The 15010-nt window shown below is 39.0% G+C and overlaps 3 protein-coding genes across 3 annotated transcripts in view; 1 reads left to right on the top strand and 2 right to left on the bottom strand.

The window, feature by feature from the left end:
* nme7 (NME/NM23 family member 7) overlaps positions 1 to 7386 on the bottom strand; it is a 20475-nt gene extending 13089 nt beyond the window's left edge. The window contains exons 1-7 of the mRNA XM_024278827.2: positions 7250 to 7386; positions 6489 to 6590; positions 6154 to 6320; positions 3913 to 4023; positions 3252 to 3302; positions 2932 to 3139; positions 2741 to 2846 (exon numbers count right to left, since the gene is read on the bottom strand). Coding sequence (XP_024134595.1) covers positions 2741 to 2846; positions 2932 to 3139; positions 3252 to 3302; positions 3913 to 4023; positions 6154 to 6320; positions 6489 to 6590; positions 7250 to 7252 — 748 coding nt within the window. The 5' untranslated portion in view covers positions 7253 to 7386. The remainder of the gene's footprint in view (positions 1 to 2740; positions 2847 to 2931; positions 3140 to 3251; positions 3303 to 3912; positions 4024 to 6153; positions 6321 to 6488; positions 6591 to 7249) is intronic.
* A 136-nt stretch (positions 7387 to 7522) lies between these two features.
* zgc:172121 (uncharacterized protein LOC337599 homolog) lies at positions 7523 to 11202 on the top strand. Its single transcript, XM_024278828.2, has 8 exons — positions 7523 to 7808; positions 8214 to 8281; positions 8402 to 8559; positions 8667 to 8770; positions 8850 to 9011; positions 9096 to 9301; positions 10063 to 10142; positions 10215 to 11202. The coding sequence occupies exons 1-8, from the start codon at positions 7704 to 7706 to the stop codon at positions 10292 to 10294; spliced, it is 963 nt and encodes a 320-aa protein (XP_024134596.1). The 5' UTR covers positions 7523 to 7703; the 3' UTR covers positions 10295 to 11202.
* A 941-nt stretch (positions 11203 to 12143) lies between these two features.
* Positions 12144 to 15010, bottom strand: part of LOC112150468 (basic immunoglobulin-like variable motif-containing protein) — a gene marked incomplete at its 5' end in the record, with an annotated part of 6501 nt that continues 3634 nt past the window's right edge. Inside the window, 5 exon segments of the mRNA XM_024278825.2 lie at positions 12144 to 13974; positions 14060 to 14156; positions 14217 to 14300; positions 14400 to 14532; positions 14598 to 14692. Coding sequence (XP_024134593.1) covers positions 13687 to 13974; positions 14060 to 14156; positions 14217 to 14300; positions 14400 to 14532; positions 14598 to 14692 — 697 coding nt within the window. The 3' untranslated portion in view covers positions 12144 to 13686.

The following is a 15010-nucleotide window of genomic DNA, read 5'->3' as shown; positions in this document are numbered from 1 at the left end:
AAGAAAAAAAAAAACCAAAATAATAAAGTAACTTTCTGAGCTGGTGAACATAAAAAGTTTAATTTTTAAAAATAATTTTACACCCAAATAAGATCATGGACTTGATTCTTTATTTGTTTTTTTCTACATATAAAATATAAAAAATGGGAAAAACTGCATCACAAATGTAATAATAGATTAATTAAGGATGCATAAAATAATTTATTTTACATTGTGATGATTTTTATCCCAGCAAAATACCTTGTCATCACAAAAAAACCCACAAATCCATATTTTTTCAGGATGTTATGCTTAATTTTGCTTAATTCTATGGTGTTATCCTTTGTTGTTTGTTAAAACAGATCCATAAAGTTACTTTTTCACTTTCATACAATTTTATTCCCAATACAGATTTTTTTAATTAACTATACTGCTTTTTTATCCTATCTTTCTCTTTTTCCAAATTTTCCAGACATTTACTAGTAAATGAAAATGAAGGGTTTAAAGTTTGTCTTAAACATTATTTGAAAACATTAAAGTCAACCATTGAGTTTTTAACCTAAAGAATGAGGGGTTGGTGGGATCTCTGCGCTCACAGATTCAGGAGAGACAAGTTCCCAAAAACATGGAGGCTCTTTGATGGAATCAGAAAATCCTACGGTTTGGAGAAAACTTTCACTCTATTAGTGATTACCAGCTGATACAAAAGAAAGATTAAACAAATTTCTGAAGAAAGACAAAGCTGCTCCCATTTAGTAAAGCTAAAAGCCTGAGTGTTCTTAAGTGCTCGTCATTAAACGGGGAGAGTCTTCTCCCTCACACAGACAAAAGCTTTTCCATGCAAGTCTGGAGACAAAATCATCATCGTCAGATGTGTCAATGCAGAAGCTCTAAAACACAGCAATGGAGAGAAAGATGAACATTTCCTGTAAAAATGTGAGTAAGAATGTTGACGGCTAAAGCTGGTCTGATGCTAATTGTTTAGTGCTAAAATAACTGAAGGAATAAAAGTGTGATTAAGCATTTGAAATTATGTAGGAAAATGCAGAAATATTCAAATTAATTGATGAACTAGAAAAGTTGCATTACCTGTGAGAATGCTAGTGTGAAGGCTTTTTGCTGAAAGTGGTGACGCAATTTACTTCAATTGCTGAAGGGATTTGCTAAAATTGCAAAAGGTATTTGCAAAATGTTATATTGAAGGCAGCTGAAGTTGAACAACATTTCTGACACATTTGTAGTAAAATTGCTTAAAATTTCTAATACATGCCAGTTTAGTAAAATATTTAGTGTGTTGCGTAATATTTAGTGTGAGCTGAACTCCAAATTAGCCCAAAATAGTAGATGCTAAATTAGCCATAAAAAGCTAGCTTGTTGCTTAAATACTAGCTAAACTCCAAAATAGCCTAAAATTCCTCAGTAATCGAAATTAAAAAATGTTAGCATGTGGCTAAAATAGAAGCTAAACTCTAACTTAGCATAAAAAAATCTCTGTATAGTCATGGCCAGAAGTTTTGAGAATGGCACAACTATTAATTTTTCCAAAGTCTGCAGTTTCATGGAAATGTATATATACTCCAGAATGTTATGAGGAGTGATCCACTCAACTGCAATTATTGGCATAATCCCTATTTGCCTTGAAAATGAACTTTATCACTGAAACCACATTTCCACTGCGTTTCAGCCCAGCCACAAAGCCGGCTAACATAATTCTCAATAAAAGCTTTTGGTACTTGTGAAATGCTTCTAATTGTATGTCATTATACCATAGAAATGTCTGGCAAACACCTAAAAATCCTGAAGGAAAAGATCTTGTGGAAATGTAATATTTGTGTCATTCTCAAAATTTCTGGCCTTGACTGTATAGTGCTTACTATTGACACTATTAAGGGAAAAAAATCAGGATTAAATGCATATTTTTGTTGTTTATGAGGTCTTAAAACTATGTAAGCAAACCAGCATATTGAAAGAGTAGAAATAGAAAGTTTTCAGAAAAATAATAAAGAAAAAGGTGAAAATAGAATTAAAAAAGGGTGTATTCATTCACAATGTGAACAAATTCAAGACCAAGACTTATGGAATCTACCAGATAAACTGCAATTACCACTGCAAGGCAGCTAGTGGTGATAAGACAGCGAGAGCAAACACTCAGATGGATTTTTCCTAATAATAAACATCTCCACGTGCATTTTAGAGACTGTTTGCTCCGGGGTGGATCAATAACCAGGTTTGCCCTCAGACAGGAGCTTTCTGTGTGCTGACTCCAGCTCTGCCCCGAGGATTTCACATTTCACAGGTCACAGCTCTGCCGGCATGCTCCAAGAGCCGGGATCAAGGCAGGGATTTGGAAAAACCCAAGGCCAAATTCCGAATGAGTAAGGCCATTGACCAGCCCGCTCTCGTCTGTCTTGATTCTTGAACACAAAGACACACATGCAAGAAAGAATCCTGTGATCCATCCCATACTCTGCACTGGAGAATCTGACCCGTCCATCAGAGTTCAGCTGGGTGAACTGGATCGGGTTAGGAATTCCTTTGTTTCTCCATCTGTTGGCTTCAGAAACAGCAGCCACAACTATTCAGAGGTGACTGGTTAAGTCTGGTGTTTGTAAAATAGTCATTCTTTTATTTATATTGTGCTTTTTATTTGTTTCACTGTTTCTACAACATATTGAGTGCTTGGAAAGATAAATTTTAGGGGTCTAGGAATAAAAGTTAGAACCCACCAGTGGAATCCCGTCCTCAAACTTCTGCGTCTTACCTTCGAGCACGGCGTGAGGTTTGATTATGCAGCACGTGCAGTCTGTAAAGGTGGCGGTGTTGGAGGGTCCATGGCCAATCGTAGAAGGAAAAAAGAATTCTAGCTCCTGATAAACATAAAAAGAGAGGAAGAATGGAAACAGAGCAGATGTGGGAGTGAAAAAACTAAAAGGTTTAGCAGACACTCCTCACTCTCGCTGCTGCGTCCAGTGAGTCTGAGCCGTGCCCGACATTTTTAAGGCCGTCTGTCCCAAAGTGAGCGCGGATGCTCTGTGGGGCCTCTTTCCGTGCTGCTGCAGAGTCTGTGGGTCCCAGGAGCTTCCTCCAGACAGACGTGGCCTCATCACCCATTATCTCCATAGCAACCACAGAGCCCGAGGACATAAACTGCACCAGGTTACTAAAAAATGGAGAGCAAAGCACAGAATCGTATATGATAAGAATCTTTTTCAAAAGTTCTGTTAATGATGGAAGAGAGGCTGCAAAAGCTGCTCAGCTTCATTTATACTCACTTGAAGAAAGGTTTGGACTGATGTTCCATGTAGAAGTCTGCAGCCTGGCTCCTGCAGGGAACCAAAAGAACGTTAACAGGAGACCAAAAGATCTTCAGCTAATAAAGAAAACTTTATCATAAACTGTAAGAACTCGCCTAAAACTAAAATATCCAACTTACAACAGCTTTGAGTGTCAACTCTTTGTTTTTTTTTGCTTTAGTGGAGTCAAGAACCTTATAAAGTTGTTCATTTCCTTTACAAGATAAAATGACACCACATGAAACTTTAGTCATTTATCAATATATATATGTATATGTATATATTCTGTTGTTGCAGTTTCCATCTCGATAAATTCAATTTTCATTTTTTTCAAAGACCTACATTAAAAAAAAATTTTATCAGAGTTTACTCACAAAGAAATTTATTAATTAAGTCACATTATTTTGAAAAGGATTGTTGTGAAAGGGATTCATTTTCATTCGTTTCAATCATGTCTCTTAAATTCACACAAACGCTGACAAAGTCTGCATTAGTGTTGTCTAGTGTTTAAAGCAGTAGAGCATAACAATAACACATTGACCTGTACCGTTATACAAGCCTCTTAGGGTGAAAAAAACAATCTCTCTGCCAGTAAGTGACTTGTTACTCCAGCAGGTCTGCAGGGTCACCGTGATCTCACCATGAAAGTCTCGTCATCTTAGCTTTGGTCACTATCAGGTTGGAGGAGTATATCGACTCGATCACATCCCCGATCTTAGTCACAACATCTGGCTTTATCAGAGCGAGAGTTCTGCACACGTGGAGACAGAAAACAGGGCGTGAAAGCTTTAGAGGAAACACCGCAGAATTGTTCAAGAATTCACAAACAAAATGAGGTGAAAGAAGAGAAACATCTGATATACTCAGTCACTAAACATTAGAGTTTATATTAAACCTCCAATAGATTACAGCATTTTTATCAAAAATAAAACCCTTCGAATGCACTGTTCTACAGCAGAGTTACACAACATTTAGAGACTCTAGTGAACTTAAATTGGTCATTAGTTCAATTTGCTGCATTAGAGTGTATTCCATTCAAAACACCTTAATAGTTACATTTGAACCCTTATTTTGTACCAACTTCACAATTCTTGCTTCCATTGAACTTGTGAGTTTTTGGAGAGTATCACAGCCTTGTTGGGACACGGTGGCCATCCACCAATCACCCACTACTCCACCCGTTTGGACCATCCAGAGTTGCACAGAACTCATCAATGAACAAAAGTGTTTGAAAATGAGGCTTCATGTCTGTCTGGGTCCACTGCAGCCGTTCCTGCTTATTTAATGTTTACCTGCAGGCCTCTGGAGGATCCTACACCTTGATGTTGGTGGGACTCCAGAGACACCAGCAGCTTCAAATATGTTCTGGTATTTTAGCAGCTGCTCTCTTCTGATGTATTTGTCTGACAGAAGCCTTCCTCGTTCTGCTTTTATCTGCACCAACCCATGTGTGCCTGAATCAACCATACATTTCTTAATAGTAAGATGATCACACTTAAGTCTTCACGAAATATCCAAGGTTTTAAGACCTTCTCCAAGGTATTTAACTATCTCCAGCTTTTCACCAGAGAGATCATTTTTCTTTCCCATATTGCTTGAAAATGTGGGTTTTCTTAATAATGTGTAAAGTCCTCCTTTAATAGTTTTTCCTTTAATGGAGTTCATCTCCTGGTAAACTAATGATCACAGGAGTCTGAGGTTGAGTTCAGTGATACAAAGAGCATCAAGACACAATATCATCCATGAGTTTAATAGAAAAACAAAGAATATTATCTTTTTGACACTTGAAAACAATTTGCATAATAATTTGGAATGCTTACTGGTAAGAAAAAATGCTTAATTTTATGGGGAAGCTTGTGAGCATCCTGCTAATTCAATTTTTCTCAACATTTTGATAGACTGCACGTTTTGACAATCTTAAAGACCCATTTCGATCATCTTTTCATTTATTTTCAAAGTGTTCTCAGTGGTATTTTAATTATGATTATGCTATTTTTAGCCTAAATAAAAAAAAACCTGTGATGATGAGAGCGGCAGGAGTTCAGGAAATCACCCCAGAGTTGTCGTGGGACAGCTGGTGCAAGCAACCCCACTTCTTCCCTACCTCATTAGAGAAAGCTTGGAGCAGAGAGCTTGTGGCCCATGCAGCGTATTTTCTATGTCAAAAATATGATTTTTTTTTTAAACAGTATTTTTTCATATGCTCCTGATTCACAATTTGAATACATAAATACTTAGAAAAGCTAATTTGTCAGTAATTTTCCTCATATATGTCAACTATTATGAGAAAATGTCATATTAAAAGCTTAAAAACAACAAAAAGAACATTTTCATCAGAGTGAGTCTTTAACGTGACATGAACACACCTTCAAGGTGCATTAAATCATCAATCAAAACGTAATAACATGATGTCACGCAATGTATGCTTATTGTTTTCTTTAATTCTTTTGTGTTTATGTGAATAATATGTTAAATGTATAAAAAAATGATGCATAAGATAAAAATAAAGAAAAAAGTTTTTCACTTCTTTTTCAAGCACTTTATCCCTTTCTGTTTATTTAGCTACTTTATTTTGTGTTTGAAAAAAAGTATATCAATCATTCAATAAATATATACATATTACAAAACAAGAAGATGGTAAACATGTTTTCGATACAAATCTGACGTCTGCTGCTTAACTAGTCAATGTTTACGTAAGCGCTAATGCTCTCTAATGTACACTGACTCCTTTACATTTTTTATGAGATGCATAATGTTTGAAAAAGTTTCCCTTACAGTCATTCTTTTCAAGACCTGGCACATTACAGAGCATAAATCTGAATGGTATGTGCAGTAACTGGACGGGATAAAAGAGACTTATGTGCAGCTTAACTAATCGTACCTTTCTTTTTTGCTGCCCAGCTTGTTTCTCGTGTACTGATCTCCATAATCTATCAGATTAAGCTGCCGGGAGAAAACATTCACTCGGTTCCCAACAAACAGGTCCTGCGGATGGATGTCATCATACTTGATCCTTTTTAAAAACACTCGCTGGTTTTTCACATCGAACTGCAAAGTAAAAAAAAAAAAACACACACAAGTAGATTTTTCAATGAAATTCACATTTGAGGAGGGGGCAGAACATATATATTACACACACAGAAACACATGTTTGGGTCAAAACTGACATCTACAGAAAATTAATCTGTAATGAAAAATAAGATGACTTTTTTTTACCATTTCCATTGAGCCATCTTTGGGGTAAAAGAACAGCTGGTAGCGCCGCATGAGAGCTGCAGTGGGGTCAAACCACTCCGCTAGAAAAGCATATCGATCCTCCTGAAGAGCCAAGAAGATAAAGAATAAAACAAAATATAGTGGTATGGATGAAGTAAAACCTCTGATGCACTTTCAACCATGTGAGATACAATTTAGCCTTTGGTATTCTACAGTATGGACCCCAAATGATAGTCTTTGGAGGATAAAGTACAGGAAAAGGAGCGTTTTTGTGGTAAACATATGAGTATTGGTTAGATTGTGCAGTATTTGGATCACCAAGACATACCCCAAACAAAGTCAAAATTCGTACAGTATATTAATTAAATTACCCAGCATATATCAATGCATCAGGTGACTTTAAACTGTCCAATCAGAAAACATTTCCATAAAAACAGCTTTTAATTTGAAATTAAAACCACAAGACATTCGTCCGTCGTCTGCTAAACCCGCTATTCGCTCTCAAACGCGTTATACTAACATTTATGTTCAATTAAAAATGTTCAGCGTTATTAAACATTTATATTTAAAGGTGAAAATAATACAAGACACTTCGTTCAAAAGAAGAGTAGCAGCTTGCTACTATCAAGAAATGCTAACTTAAAGTAGCTAAACTGACTTTAGCAAACAAATACCTATTATAAACAGAAATATTATATAATGTTTATATTATTAAAGCATTTTCAGGCATTTTTAAAGAAGAGGGGGTGATAAACACTTACCATTTTAAAGCATTAGTAAATGTTTTAGCACTGTTTACGGTACGTCAATTGTCCCGGGCTCGGATTCGTATCTATAGCAACCAGCCAAGATGCGTTCACAAAAACCCGGAATTTATAAATTGTAGTTGAGCACCGTTAGCAATCCTGAATATAGAAACGTTATAGCTCACTACATTGAATGACATTTATTTAATTTATATTTTTTAAACTCGCTAATAATATTTTTTTTATTTCGTAAAATGTCTGCGTCTGATAACATGTAGTCAATGCTTCGTGTTAAAACCCCGAGATAATCAAAAGTACGGATGTACTTCAACGCAACTGTGACTTTTGCACCCGGAACAACAACATTGACGGATGTAGTTCATGTTAGCTAAACTATTCCAGCGTTCCGATTAGTTTAGAACCCCACATTTGTTTTGAACTGCAGTTTTTGTAAATCCAGACTTCCTCCATGGGTTCAGCCGCTCGGTTGAGACTCTTCATTAACCGAAACAGACCTTTGATCCTCGATGGGGGTTTAGCAACCGAGTTGGAAGAACACGGGGCACAAATACAGGTAAAAGTAACAAAGTGTGATATAATTACAATGGTTCGTTCGAATGTTTTCGAGTATCAAGTGCATTAAAGCTCACATACAGACTATCCTCCACTTGTGCAGACTAAATTTGTAACAAACTCAGTAAAACCAGCAGATGGCGCCATTGTGTCGTGTACGTTTGGTTTCTGCTTTTCTGCCTCAACGTACAGAAGTATCATTTATTAAGCGTTACTAATTAAGTAAATACACAACTAATGCTAGTAAAATGAACTTAAAGATACCTGAAATAAAGCAATTTCACAGTGAACTAAATTTCTTATCATGTTAAATATGTTAGTCAGTGGTTTATTGTTACTTGCTTACATATTTAAATGTACTCTAAAGTATTTAATTTAATTATTTTGTGTATATGTGTGTACTAAGGGAGATCCTCTGTGGAGTGCCAGACTTTTGGACACGAATCCCCAGGCCATAAAAGATGCTCATCACAGGTGAGTTCATGCTCAGGTTTACACCGTTTAGGTCTGTTTGGTCAAGATTTGCTTGTTTTTCCTCTTGAGTTTCACCAAATACGTGGACGAATTTGATGATAAAACATGAGATACTCTTAGGTTCCTCCTGAGTGGGGCAGACGTTATCACCACGGCCACGTACCAGGCGAGCGTCCAGGGTTTTGTAACCCACCTGGGCATGAGCGCCGAACGGGCCAGGGAGCTGCTGATGTCTGGGGTTCATCTTGCCAGAGAGGCGGTGAAGAAATCTGGCTCTGGTAACAAACAAAAACATGACCTGATAAATATATTTTTAAATTAGAGCTGAGCTGATTCTTTCCGTGTGGATTTTGATGATCATCTTCATCCGCTCCTTTTCTTAAAGGGAATACAGGCCCCTTGGTGGCGGGCTCTATTGGATCATATGGAGCTTATCTGCATGATACGTCGGAGTACACCGGGACTTTTGCAGAGAAGATGACTGTTGACGTGAGGGTTTTATACCTCGTAATGTTCTATATGTGTTGGTTAACGTTTGGTGACAGCTGCTTTCTCTTATGGATCATAGGAGCTAAAAGACTGGCATCGGCCGCAGGTTGAGGGCTTATTAGCAGCTGGAGCTGACCTCCTGGCCTTTGAGACAATCCCGAGTATCAAAGAGGCTAAAGCTGTGGTGGAGCTGCTCACAGAGTTCCCAGACTCCAGCGCCTGGCTGTCCTTCTCCTGTAAGGTAACCGCTGAAAAAGAAAGCTTCTGTCTGGAGTTTAGCTTTGGTCACAGTTTGGCTTCTCTGTGTTTTTTAAACCATTTCCAGGACGAAAAGCACATTTCAGATGGCTCCCCCTTCGCGGAGGCTGTGCAGGTCGCCAGCAGGTCGGCACAGCTGCTCGCCGTGGGAGTCAACTGCTGCTCCCCAACGGTGGTGGAGCCGCTCCTGGACTCTGCCAGCTCTCAGCTGAGCCCAGACATGAGCTGGGTGGTGTACCCCAACAGTGGCTGGGAGTACGACTCCGAGCAGGGGTGAGTCAGAACACTGAAGCACTGATTGACTGCAGTGAGGAAAAGCAGACAAGGAGACTTTTGTCCACTGAGTACTACAAAGAACTTTGTATAGAAGAACATTCAGATAGGGAATCATTTCTGGGGAACTTTGAAGGTTTGAGTGGGAAATTATTTCTTGAGTCGTTTAAAAAAAACATTTCTGTTTTTAGCCAGAGTTTAACGTTTGCAGACAATAGGAACCATTCATCTGCATCCAGCTGTACAGTGGGGTAGTGGTTTACATTGCACCTCGCAGTGAGAAGGTCCTGCTTCAAATCCCAGCCGGGTTAGTGGAGTTCTCCTCGTGCATGTGTGGGTTTTCTCCAGGCATTCGGGCTTCCTTACAATCCCAAAACTAGACTTCATAGATTAAATGGTAGCTCAAAATTGTCCCTTTGGTGTGAATTTGAATGTGTGTGATGGACTGGTGACCTGTCAAGGATGTCCAACAGTAGTGGATAGGCTCCAGCAACCCTGAGCAGTAATTTGTTGCTAACAATAATTTGAACAACAAATGGAAAATCTCTTAATTTTGTTGCAAACAAGTTTTATTGTGAAACAATATAACTTGACCTTTCCAGATGCAATCCATAAAATCTAAAACAGTAGAGTTGTTGTTCTATCGGTGACTAAACACCCAAATATGGTATAATTTGCAGAATTCCTTCCGATATTATCATCAAATTTCCCTCCAATGCTTGAATAAATGCCTGTTTTTGTCCTTTTTTGTTGTTTAAAAGGTGGCAAGCTCGAGGGCAGTCCTCCATATGGATTCCTGAGCTGAGCCGCAGATGGGTGCAGCAGGGTGCTGCTCTGATAGGTACGACGATCTCTTACTGTCACTCGCTGCTTGTTTTACAGTGTTTTCCCTGAACTGTGTTTTGTCTGCCAGGTGGATGCTGCTGCATCAGTCCTGCTGAAATCGCAGAGTTAAGGAAAGTCTTAAAAGGAACGACCACAGGACAGCCTTAAGTAGAACTTCAGTGACAGCTGCTCTCTGGACCTAGACAGGATCGGAAAAGGCAGAAGAAGATGTTACAAAAGACTTTGACAACAAATGAGACAGTTGGGAAAAGAAAACATGAAAAGGTCAAATCACAAAATTATGAAAGAGGATTATGGTCATGGAGAAAAAATTAGGAGCAATAAGAAATTCTGACTAATCTCAGAATTCTGAATGTAAACTCAGTCAGAATTCTAAAAATAAAGTCAGAATTTCCCTTTGGCCTTTCTTTATGACCCTAATCCTCTTCTTTATGTACAAAACCAACATCTTATCAGAGCTTTACATCCCTAAATCTGAAGTAAATTAAATGTAAAAACATGTTTATTTACACATCGAGTGTAGGAGTGAGTTTATTAAAGAAGGTAAAGCACCTCCATGTTTGAAGATCTTGACTGCTCAGACTGTCAGGATCTGTTTGCAGTACAGAAGCTGTTTTTTGATATTCTGCCTTTTTTGAAGTTTCATTTGTGTTTCCAAAACTAAAAGCGGCATTTCAGTGTTTCTATTACAAATAAAACTAGCATCAGTTTTCATTCTGAAGTATCGAGGTTATCAAATATTTGCACTGACAATTGTATTTTAACAATGTCTGTTTCTGTTAAAAAAAACACAGTCAGCTGAACAGATGAGCAGCAGAACCTTTTTACAACAGGAGGTTGTGAGGTTAAATCCAAGCAGTGCCTTATTTGTTGTTCTTGCTAGTTAAATGTTTTTAATATTGATGATTAAATAAAAGGTTAATATTATTTAAAAATTCTGATTTAAGGAAGATTTATTTTTTATGTTTTATCTGTGAAATTGTTGCAATAAATTGTTGTAATAAATTAAATCTTTACATTGATGCCAAAGCCTATTAAAAACCTTCAAACTGCGACCACGTGGTATCGAAAAAAGTTTTCTCTAAAAAGTAAATTAGGAAAAATGTTTTTCTCTCAATTAAGACCAACAAATTTTCTACAGTTTCAGGAGAATACATGAAAAAAAGGGACACAAACTGTTTGGACTGAACCTGGACTCTGGAGCAGAACCAGGTCCATGAACAGCCTCTGCCCTCTCTGTGCACTTGGAGACAATTTTATCATACATCCATGAGACAGTGTAAGTGTTAAATGTGCAAACATGCCTTTTCTTGTATCTAACACACAACATTGATGCTACTGCCATCTAGTGGCATCAGTTTTCTATAATCAGCTTTTATATGATTTGGCTCAAAACGGATTTTTTAAATTAATGGTCTGTCTAATAAAAGCCATATTCATAAGTTTGTAAAATTGTACATTTATAGCACAGTAAAATAAATACCAAAGTTAGTCTCTGAAGGAGTGGACATGCACTGCAAAAACAAGCCCTCTAGAAATAAATCCAACATTCTTCAAATTTGAGAGATTTTTCTTTAAATAAGCAAATAAATCTGCCAAAGGGGTAAGAAAATTTGTCTTATCAATAATTCTTATTTCAAGAAAGCAATTCTAAGACCTATTAAAAAACAAATTAAGATTATTTGGATAAAGAAAAACTTTCCTGATGAAATTATTATTCTTGCAAGACAGAAAACAAGACATTTTTCTTGAAACGAGGGTCTTTTTACACTACTAAGATTCAGTTCTTGCAGTGTGAAGTAACCGTTGTTCCATCTGATGGTTATAGAACAAAGTTCTACATCTTAATTGTCTGGACCGCTTGTTTGCTCACAGCACACTATGAAGAAGATGGTTGATGTGATGTCACTGAACTGCTTCACAAGCTTTTCTGTAAACATAAACAGAGCAATCTACGATTTTCTGACAGTCTAAGGAGCAGACCTGAGCCCCAAGAGTCATTTAAAAACTCGTGTTTTATTGCAAAATAAACAAATACAACAAACTCTTGAGTACACAATCACCTGTGTTTGATCAAAGACAGGAGGAGGTGTGAACTAAAGTGCTGCGAGGAGCAGAAAAATACAAAAACATGGAAATACACTTTATTATCCTGTTTCTCTGCTTCACATTTTCAAAGTTGAACATACACAAGAGTCACTGAGGGGTTCACAAACTCAACACGTCGGCTTTCACAACACAGCGTTTCCACGGAGCGGCAGCATGAAGCACACGTCCACTGACTGACCTGTACAACAACCTCCAGCTGAAGGCAGAGGAGGCTCTGCGCCTCCCTCTGCTGGTGAACGATGGAACTGCAGCTCACAACAAAAAAACAGCTAAAAGGAGACACGTTTCACACAAAACCCGTTGTGTTATTTAACCATAAATAAATAAATAAATAAAAAGTAAGAAGATGCAGGTTCTATGAAGAGTTTTGGATCTTGTGCTTCACACATTTACATTTTTATTTTCAGAAACTGTTTATGATAAACTCCATCCAGTAAACTGAGGGAGAGTTTAGGTGCTGATGGACATCCATGTGGAGGCTTTCTGATGATTCAGAGAAAATATTACAAGACAAACAACACAAAGAGAGATTTGAAATCTTTGAGCCAATGAGCAAATGGCTTTGAAAATAAAATCTGCTGTCCTAAAATTCATTTTTATTGTAAGGGACCAGAGGATGTTTGATCTTGTGATGGAGGTTCTGTGTTGCTCCACTCTGATGTGACGAGTGAGTCATCTCACACAGAGATGATCTCTGTGAATCTGTGTTCTGGAGATGAACTTAAAATGAGTCACATTAAAGATCCTTTCATATTTCAAACTAAAATCACAGTAAAACCACAAACACTTTCACATCAGACCAATAATTATCTATTCTGTTGTCAAGTTCAGGCTTTATAGAAGCTGGTAAGAAGGTTTTTGCTTTATCCTGACATCTAAAATTATTTTTTTGTTGATAAACCCAGTGATTTAGCAAGAATTGTGGGCAGTATTTGACAAAAATAATGCTTATCCAGTCTGAAGCTTCAGTCCTAATAACTGCAGGAATCCAGAAAACTCCAGCAGTTTTAAACTCACCTTAATTCATTTTATTTGGTTTTAAATATTTAAATCATTAAAGTATTTAATATTTCAGTTCTCTAACTAGTCATTAAAACGTCGGTCATCTGTCATATCAAAGTAAATCCTTCCTCCTACCACACATGGAGAGCACCACCGAGCAACATGGCATGTGAGGATGAGGAGGCGGGAGGATTCTTCTCGGAACAAAACCCCGTGGGAGTTTGGGGATGACACCCCTCTGACACCCAAACTCCCAGTTCTGAGTCCGCCATAGACTTTTCTTTCACCCATGCTTCATAGAACTGAAGGGACTTGCTAGTAGCGTGTTTGTTTGAGTGTTTCCTTGGTGTTTGTAAGCACTGGCCTTCACCGAAACGCGTCCGGTGAAGCTCCAACCTGCATTCAGCGGTGTGGTTGCGTCCGTGTTTTCAGTCGGCGGCGTCCTCCTCCAGGTCGCTGTCCGGGGAGCTCCTCTGCCTGAACTCTGCGGTGTGGGACAGGCGCCTCCAGCTGCCGTCTCTCTGGCTCCCCATGCTGTGGGAGCGGCCCAGCTGGGCCAGCCGCTTGGAGGAGGCCTCCGTGTCCTCCGGGGTGCCTCTGTGGCCCCGCTCTGTCCCGAAGTCGTGCCGCAGGTTTTCCAGGTTCAGCGCCCACGGGCCCAGCTTCTGCCAGTTCACCCTCTGGAAGGCCATGATGCAGTGAAGGTTCCCGCCCACCTACGACCGACAGCGACAGCTTTAACTGAAGCTCCGTCTTTGCAGACACAGATGGAGCGGCGTTTGAAATCACAAGCAGGAGAACCTTTTTCGTTTTGCGCCGCTGGATCCCCCTCTCCGTGTGGCGAATGTCCAGGTATTCTGGGTTCTGTGTGTTGAGGTCGGTCACTATATCCATCCACCTGGCAGGAGAAATCCAGTTAGAAACGGCTCAACCGAGGTGAAAGTGAAAGGCCACCTACTTTTTACAGTGAATGGCTGGATGTTTTCTGCTGGGCTCTCCGATTAAGATCCAATACTCCATTTCATTAGTGGGTGAAGGGCCCCTTCGTGGAAAAAAGGACATAAAAATGTACCGTCTGCCGATCAATCCATGACGGACACAAAGTGAACAGCTAAACTCCAGCAGTGGAGCCTCCACCCACCTGTAGGCCTTGGCTGCTTTGAGCGGCGTGGCGTCAAACCCCACCGGGCAGAAGTAGTGGTTCTGACAGTGGTAGATGTAAGCCATGGACTCGTCCTTCAGCCCCTGAGTCAGTTTCATCAGAGCGCCCTCGGCTGAAGAGCAGGAACAGCGGTCACCTCTGCTGCTTCTAAACCCACATGCGACCGGCTGAACGTACCCGTTTCTCCTGCCGTCTTGTGTTTTCCGTGTGGTTTGTAGAGAATGTAGGAGCAGCCTCGCACCCGGAAGTTGTCGTTGATTTGCCTGAACCACCTGCAAGACGGAAACTGCACTGATTCCAGGAGCTCTCTTGGTATAGATCAGGGGTGTCAAGCTCTATCGCACAAGGGGTCAAAATCCAAAACTTACTTTAGGTCGAGGGCCGAACAGGATAAACATTTATTGAACACTCTAAAACTACATTTTAAAAACTTTAAAACCACAACTTTTAACATAATTATAAACTAGATATATAGGATCACCTGCGATAATGCTAGTGTGAATGTTGTAAGCTGAATTTGGCCACTGAAAATGCTGAAATTGATAGATAAAAATGCTGATTTTGAAAGCTGAAAACCCTTAAGTTGATAG

Source organism: Oryzias melastigma, linkage group LG9 (assembly GCF_002922805.2).
Source record: "Oryzias melastigma strain HK-1 linkage group LG9, ASM292280v2, whole genome shotgun sequence".
Taxonomy (NCBI): domain Eukaryota; kingdom Metazoa; phylum Chordata; class Actinopteri; order Beloniformes; family Adrianichthyidae; genus Oryzias; species Oryzias melastigma.
This window is presented reverse-complemented; position numbering and strand designations above follow the sequence as displayed.